The sequence below is a fragment of the Musca autumnalis genome, unplaced genomic scaffold (genome assembly GCF_047663935.1).
Source record: "Musca autumnalis isolate F117 unplaced genomic scaffold, ASM4766393v1 scaffold_1, whole genome shotgun sequence".
Classification (NCBI taxonomy): domain Eukaryota; kingdom Metazoa; phylum Arthropoda; class Insecta; order Diptera; family Muscidae; genus Musca; species Musca autumnalis.
The window spans coordinates 96,908,043-96,917,018 of NW_027411644.1; the positions used below are offsets into that span (position 1 = coordinate 96,908,043).

At 29.9% G+C, this 8,976-nt stretch overlaps 1 protein-coding gene across 21 annotated transcripts in view; it reads left to right on the plus strand.

Annotated features, from left to right (window-relative positions):
- Pkc98E (Protein kinase C) overlaps window positions 1-4,813 on the plus strand; it is a 94,112-nt gene extending 89,299 nt beyond the window's left edge. For all 21 annotated transcript variants that reach the window (XM_073985736.1, XM_073985770.1, XM_073985829.1 and 18 more), the window contains one exon: window positions 126-4,813. In XM_073985736.1, coding sequence (XP_073841837.1) covers window positions 126-287 — 162 coding nt within the window. In that variant the 3' untranslated portion in view covers window positions 288-4,813. The remainder of the gene's footprint in view (window positions 1-125) is intronic.
- Window positions 4,814-8,976: the final 4,163 nt, after the last annotated feature.

The following is an 8,976-nucleotide window of genomic DNA, read 5'->3' on the forward strand; positions in this document are numbered from 1 at the left end:
GTAAGTAAATCCAAAACATGGACCGGTTATTGTTTGCAGAGTTCTTCTCTATACTAATTTTGTCATTTTATATTTTTTAAAACGTGTTCCGAACTAACGTTTATAACTGTCATTTAAATTTCCAGAAAAATCCAAGAGATGCCAATAATTTTGATACAGAATTTACTAAAGAGGAACCAGTCTTAACGCCCATACCAAATGACGTTGTACGCTGTATAAATCAAGATGAATTTGCTGGTTTTTCATTTGTTAATCCTAAATTTGGACCAGAACGTAAAGTATATTAAAAGATGAAAGGCGTTATTCTTGGCTATTGTAATTCGAAAATACAGAATAATCCGCAAGACGGTAACAAACAAACATAAAAAGTTGACTATGAGCAGAAAGTAGATTTTATTGCAAACAACAACAGAAACTTTCAAAACTATACAAAACCAAAAAAAAACTAACAACAAACAAAAAATTTAACAAAAAGAAAAACAAACTACAATTGATTTTAAACGTTTGGCAAAAAACACACAAATTAGAAAATAATTTATTTCTTTTCGGCGACTTTATATCAATTTTTTATTATTTTCTTTGAATATATTTTCTTAGATTTTTCTTTTGTTTGGTTTCAAAATCTGTGGTAACTTGTGCCACAGTACTACAAAACTTTATATATAAATTAATTATATATGTATGTAATGTAGTGTATGTTTTCCGCATTAAGCTGAACAAAACCAACCAACCACAACACAAAATGAAATTAACAAATCTTCAACACATTGAGATATTTTAATAACTTTTAACCCCCATCAACAAAAACAAAAAAAAAACGTATTTATTATTTATAAAACAAAAATTTTTTAAAAATATTTAATGTTTTTAATTTTATTCACAATTTTTAAAACTTGAAAAATTGAATTTATTTGTTTCCTTTTTTGTGTTTTGAAGAGAAACAAAACAACAAACAACTATTCTAGGTATAGAATGTTAGGGATTTAATTAGAGTCTATAAACAAAAGAAAATTATAACTACAAAAACAAAACAGAAACACACAAAAAAACTAATTAAGCTACAATTGCCTATGATTATGATGATAATGATGAGAATCAATGATGATAATGATGACGATGATTAACTAAAACTAACAAACAAAACCTTAAAATATGTTCCAAAGAAGAAAGTTGAATTAAAACACAACAAACAACAACAAATGAATAGAAATTAACTTTATAGAAAGAACAACAACAAAACAAAAACAAACAAAATTGAAATTACATTTATTAAATGAATTAAGTTTTTAGAGACAACCAAAAGAAAAAACAAACAAACAAACAACAAATAATGAAGAAATGCATTATTATATAAAAGAATATATATAGTATATATTTAGATAACAAATCAACAACAAGCAAAACATTAAAAAAAGAACAAGAACAAAATTAATCATAACAAATAATAATTATCACAAAAATGCTGCTGCTATGTTGTAGTTTGGTAATTTGTAAAAGAAAACACTTTCGACACTTTCCAATCCATTTCTACAATTGCTGTTCAATTACAATAAGAGTCTCAGGTCGGAGCGTATTTTGTAGATGCCTGCTACTGTCTAAAGATTTTTATCTTAGAGTTTTGGGTATAAATTTGCTATGTAGGTATAAATTTCGTTATCGTCTGGAAGTTGAGTGCTTACAAGTTTACTGTATACAAACATCTTCAGTAACATAGACGGAACCTTGTACATCTTTCGAGAGTCATCTTTCTGAAAGAAAATCAAACGAACTTGTCTTCATTCCTCTTTGTTCTTCTCATTCGAAAATCGAGCTACATATCCAAACTTTAATCTATTTTTTTACGATTATTTTTTATTGTGGGTTACGTTACGGGTGGCGATTTAATGTTTAAAATTCAAAAAACAACATTTTGATGTAGCCTCCTGGCTGCATTCTTCAAGATTACATGGATCGTACAATTCATACATTGTCATGGTGTATAATTTCATGATTTGAAATTAGTTAATATTCTACTAGGGGTGCAACCGTGGTACAATTGTATGCACACCCGCGTTGCACGTTTAAGGGCAAAACTCAATCAGTTCGTTGCTTGCTTTGTTCGCTTTGCTCTAGTAAAAGAATAAATGAAAAAGGACAACCTAGTTCGAATTTGTCTCGGCCGTTCGGAAATGAAGCGGCGTAAGCGAGAAAAATCTATTGAGTTTTGGCCTTTAATGCCCGGGTTCAATTCCCAGGCCAGACAACATCAAACTTTCAACGGTGGCACATTACCGCATTTCTTGAGTATTCAGCCATGTAAAACTTCTCTACAAGTGGTGTCTTAATACCCGCCGTTCGGATTCGGCGATACACAGTAGGTCCTATATCATTAAGCCAATATGAATCGCCGTGCACTCCCTTGTCCCCACTGGGATGATTGTGGAACAATTATTGTATTATAATATTTTACCAGACCAATTATATGGAAAATGACCGTAAAGCCGAAAACACAATCAACGTTTAAGTAAAGTTTTGCCTCAATTCTTGTAAAAGAATAATCAAAAAGTAGAACTTTTATTAGTTTACCCGAAATGACGCAAAACTTTACTCGAACGTTGATTGTCTTTTAGGTTTAATACTAACTTATTCCATAATTCTATGTCCCTTTTAGTGGGGAGGTTATTGCTATGTTAATTTCGTTTCATTCTATAATATTTTTGTCATCCGTTCTAAAGTACGAGGGTCCATATTACTCTTTTTCTACCCAGAGCTCTATTTACTTATTAATGGTCGAATGCCCACATCATTTGTATGAACAAACTGCGTATATGTAATATCACACGTTACATTTTATGACGTAACTCATACGTTTAGTACAGTGAACTAGGAACAGCTACTAGTTTACCAAACTCTAATAAATATCACGATTCCTTCTTAAAGTATATGAAAAGAATATATTTTTATCCAGGGCGTTGTCTTGTCTCCAATTGGTTTTATGCACATTCGGTCATCATTGCGATAACCTAAAACACATTGCAACATTTTATGCCATGGCTTTCCAATAGCCTCTAAGAAATGACGACTTTTACCAAAAACTTCAAAAACTTTTAGTAGATGTTAAACTATTTTCCCGCTTCTGCAAGATTGTCCAACTTAAACAAGGCAGTCGGGATTCGAAAAGAGGTTATGTTAAATTAATAAAGTTACTATTGATACCAAACAGGCTTTCGGCAAACTGGAATAGTCTGCTACTAAGTGTACGTAGAAATTTTAACAGCTAATCGCCCTGATATTATCCTATTTATAGCAGTTTTTCGTTTTATCGAAGTAACGTCATTGAAATGATCACATTTGATCTATTATTAATTTAGACATTCTTTTAATATCGGAATTTGTGTCGAAAGTTTTTTTTTTTCAAAATTACCTGGTAGTACCAAGAACAAAGGAAAAAAAAACAAAACATTAAAATCTCCTTTGCATACCTTTTTATTATAAAAATTTCATCTATTCATAATTTTTAAATATTTTTTTTTTTAATAATCCAAGGAAGGATAACTACAAATAATTAAATCTTTTTTTGTTCTGTAAAATGAAATCTCATCTTGAGGAGGATTTATCATGGCGTGTTTTGTTTCAGTTTAATAATTTAAATAGTTCGAAATTCCAACTTAACTAGAGCTTTTGGTTCAAAATTTCTCTTTAAAATTTTTATCTTAATTATTAAAAATAAAAAGAACAAAATTAGAAATCCTCTACAAATTATATTTAAAATCAAGAGAATTATCTTTCTTTGCATAAGAATGATGTTTTTTGTAATTTTTATTATTTTAGGATATTTTGAATCTCTTTTTTATCCATAGACTGGGAAATGTAGAAGAAACACACATCACATGATTTCATTTGCGACTTCGTAAAAAAGTAGCACTATTATGTACACATTTATTATACAAATAAGTCTCCACCATACGTAGAGCTTTAACACATCGGCTAAAAACTGGCCCTTTAGAAATGGCAATTTTGGTAACAACTTTCGATTTTTTTAACAAACTCAACATAATTTGTCAACAAATGCTTGAAACCCCGAAAACGTGGATTATTGAACACTTAAATTGGCCAACAGTAAAGGCGTTATAGTCAGGATGGAATACGCTTGTGTAATAAATAGACAGCGGAATCTTATGCAACTGCAAAACCGATTATATCAAAATCCATTTCATCACCAGGAGTACAAATCTTGCCCCCATCGGATCAAATAGGCTCTGATTTATATAGCGCATTTGCATCGGATCAAATAGGCTCTGATTTATATAGCGCATTTGCATCGGATCAAATAGGTTCCGATTTATATAGCGCATTTGCATAAAAAGGGAATATGAATTTTTCAAATTTATGCATTTTGCATATTTTTGCATACTTACATATGTTTTTATTGCGTTTTATAGCCCGTTTCCACGGTACGTCGTTCGTTCTCTATTCGTTGTTCGACCCTCAAATACGAATAAATTACTTGATTCCCATACAAAATTCTGAGAACGAACGGCGATTTTTCTACGTTGTTCAAGTAGAAATACTCTCCGAACAACGATAAAATATGTCCCATCTCTAACAAATGAGAGCATTTATCGAAATAAATTAATTATGACATGTCTAAATTCAAAATTGAAAAATTTGTTGAAAACACAAAAATTTTTAGAAAAAAGGAAAAAGATGAATGAAAATTAATAAACTAAAAATTTTATATTGATGCAGAAGGAAGATGGTTGTGTTTCCTTCTTAATTCCACACACATTTCTTGTCCATTAGTTCAAAATCGCGTAAAAATCAGAAACAAAAAGGAAACAAATAACTGAAAGTCTGTATACACAAAAATTGTTTTGACATGTCTCTCTCACTTTAATTTTGAAAATAGAAAAATATATTGAAAATACAAAATTATTTGGCATTGATGGAAAAATGAATGAAATGTGTGTAGTTAAATATAGAAGATACATTTGAAGGAAAGTCTATTGTTTTTCCTATTCATTTAATGTATATTTTATGTGTTTTCGGTTAAAATTTTCGTGAAAACAAGGAAACAAAAATGAAGGAAATTTTGTTTATGTTTCTGCTAATTACGAATGGTGTCGTGGAAACGGGTTAATTCGTGTACGTCGTTCGACAGGCGAACAACGTAATTGAAACGCTCGTGTGAACATGACATTAATTAAATCAAAAAATATGCCTGGATCCAAAATGTACTTAATTTGGACAAGTGTAGGGTGTGAATAAAATTCCGTTGTCTAGTAATAACCTACACCGCTAACCATGTACATAAGCTTTTCACGGATCAATATTTTTTACGGAGGTATATTTGACCTTGACCGTAGTCGAAATTAAATCAAAAAATAAGAATCTTGATTAAAATTTTTCGAACCAGGAGAATACATAATTTTATCTTTTCCAACACAAATTCGTTTAAAATAGTTTTTGCTGTAAAATAAACGTAAATTTTCTTTCAACGTATATAGTATTTTTATTTATGTTATGTTATTCACACACACTGTTTTTTACTTTCAAAAGACTCTGACATTTCAATTACTGTATGTTATTACAGTGTTTTATTTATCTTGCTTTGGTTTTTTACTCACTTCCACTATCAGATATATTTCGGAAATTAACAAAAAGTAGGGTTACACTATTACTAGGAAATCACTGAAATGTACGTATTACCGCGGACCGACTTCATGTGAATTTGTATTTTAAATCTTGTAGATAGATATGTTACAATTTTGTGTTAAGCCAGAATTTGAAAGCCTACCCATGTGTTATAACATTTAACAATTTTTGTTCTGTACATCCCAGTCTATAAACATTGATTTGTGTTTTGTGTCCTTTATTTCTTAAATATTTTCATTCAATATTATTTTTTATTAACATTCAACAATCTCTATAAGAAGCTCAAATTTATTGTTTATTAGTTTTTAATTAATTACTGTTACAATTTTGCTTTATATATTAGCATCAACAACAAAAATAATATTTATATGCGTGTGTGTATGTGTCTTTAATTTTTAGCTCATAAAGTATTATTTTTTATTACAACAACAACAACAATAATAATCATTGCTATGATTATAGTTATTATTATTGTAATAGCCTACAATAACATTTTATGTTATTGTAAATTGTATCCTATTTAGAATTTATATTTATATGTTATTGTGAAACAAAACAAGAAAAATATGATTGTGTTTTTTTATTATTGCCATTAATATTATTCGTTCTAGTCAAATGCTCCTTTTATTATTATAAATATTATTTTCCTTTATATGTTTTATTTAGCTTTTGTTTTTTTTTTCTTAGATAAATTAATTATTACCACATTTTTTGTACATTTTTCAAATTGCTTGGCGCAATTGCATTTTATTACAAAACAAAAAATCAACAAAACCAGTTATACAGAGATTTTATTTGTCTGTAAGAATTAAATTCTTATTAAATATTATATATATTTTTGTTTGTAGTTAATAAGATTATTATACCATACATATTATATTTTAAAATACAATGCATATTTATCAATGTTAAACATATTTTCTTTAAAAACATATTTTTTGTTAAATTTTCCAGATTTATTTACAAATATAATTTATTACATATGTGTGTGTATGTATGTCTGTGTGTTTGCAAATTATGCACAAATTGAATATACTTTTTTAAATTATTGGAAAAAAAATGAAGGCCATTGAATATATGTATATCAATAACAAAATACAACAGAATTTAGTAGACCTCTGGTCAAAGACGTGTAATAAAATACGTATCAGTTTTCTATTCCTTTCATAATTTTATGAAACAATCCGTACCTTTAACATCGACGACCAACTATTTTCAATTTTACTTGAAGGAAAATAAAAGAAAACTACGTTTCTTTTCCAAAATTGACTCGATCAACCCTAATACCGAATCAATTTTAGGTCCGTATAACAAACCACCTTATAGGAGAAAATAACATTTATCGCACCTGTTCAACAAAAGGGTAGTAACTCAAAATTTTCTATTTTTCAGTAGACACATAAGACTTGTAATGTTAATGTTAAAAGTATATTATATAGCAAAACTAATTCATCATAAAGATATCTTGCTAAATACATCACAACACTGAATTTCTCTTCGAGTTACCACCATTTTGTTGAAAAAATCGTTGTTTTAACTGATAATATGGGCGGCGATTTATAACATAAAAGGGAGCAATTCGAAATACTATTCTTTTTTGAAAAAATTGCTATCAAAATATCTAAAACTCTTGGGCGCAACTAGAAATAAGTCCCTTTTGTTGATACACTAATACCTCGATTTGCGTTAATGATTGGTTTGACGAACTTTAACGTAATGCGAAACAACGAAAATCGAAACATGTGTTTCCATTTGTTTATGTGAAGATTTTTTTAATTGGTTCCAACATTTTTTAAATTTAAAATGTTTCTACATTTGTTAGGTGTAAAGGCCTCGGTACATAAGAAGCCTCGCCGCCTGGCTTTCTTCTGACATAATAAAAATAAAAGAATAAAGAAACCCGTAACAATTCCGAACTAGGTTGCCCTTTTCTTCTTTATTCTTTTTATTATTATGGCAGAATTGAAGCAAGACAAGATAGCCAGACGGCGAGTCTTCTTATGTACAAAGGCATGCAAGGCCAAAACTCAATGGATTCTATTGGCTTGTACTTCTGGTAAGATAATAAAGAATCGCCGGTACATATTCGCACTTGGTTGCCCTTTGACTTTTATTCTTTTACCAGAAATAACTTAAGCAAAGCAGAAGAATTAAGAGCTCAATGAGCCTCAAGTGATTTATCTTCTAATGCATGTACCAGTCAATGGAAAATATGTCTTCGAGGCGTTAAGAACTCATGAATGCCTTTTTCTTCCATACCTGAAACTTCTTTCGCTGCTGCAATATATGCGCTACATGTTCCCTCTTTTAATGGAAAATTATGCAGATTTGCTCTCGAATTTAACTTTTCAAACCACTCTCGATTAGCTTTAAATCTTTCCTCAGATTCGATACTTCTAGGTGGGTAACTCTTACTTTAACCGTTTAAAATGGATAAAGCTAAGATTTGTCATAGAGACATTTTTCTCTGGTTTCAATTTTCAATCTATCTAGTAGTGCAAATCTCTAACTCTTAAGTTACCGACAAAAATCGATAAAAACGTGTTTCAGTTTCTACAGTGGAACATTTCAACATTTTGAGTTACTGCCCTTTTGTTGAACAGGTGCGATATGGATTGGAAATTGTGTATTTTTTGAGGATTCATATGAAATCTATTGAACCACGAGTTAAAAATGTTTCAATGTAGAATACTTGGCTTGTAGAACAGATTAGAAAGAAGAAGAATACGAGTGGGTGTGTTAAGTGTTATTGTTAAAACTGCTGTATAAATGGTAATGGGATGGAAAGAAGGTTAGAATAGTTTACTTTATGCTTAGTAGGATAGTCACAGTAAGAACTTTTCCTTCACTCCAAGTATTCCTGATTAATATGATTACGTTTAAAGTATAAAAAGTGAGACAATTAAGTATGGAATCACTAAATAGATTACTAGCACCCGCAGGTAATGATAAACACAACCCTTGCAACGGCGACAAAAAATACCACTCAGCGACATTTCCTGAGTAATTTAGCCACATAAAACTTCTCTACGTTCATTGAGCGAATATGAATCGGTGTGCACTCATTCATATGAGAGAAGTCCACCTTGTCCCTTCGGAAATGCTTGTGGGAACAAACATACAAGGTGGCGCAAAAGTAATCCTCCTTTCAGAAAATGCTATAATTTTTGCGATTGGCCCCTAATGTCAGTTCTGTTTTGACATTTGTGTAGTAAGCACATGCGAAATACACGTTGATAAACAATAGTTGTGTCTTTTTACTTTTTCAGTAATAATTATTCAGTAACATCTTTTCAGAGAGTAAGAGAGATTTTACTCTTTGATACGAAAATAGAGAAAAAA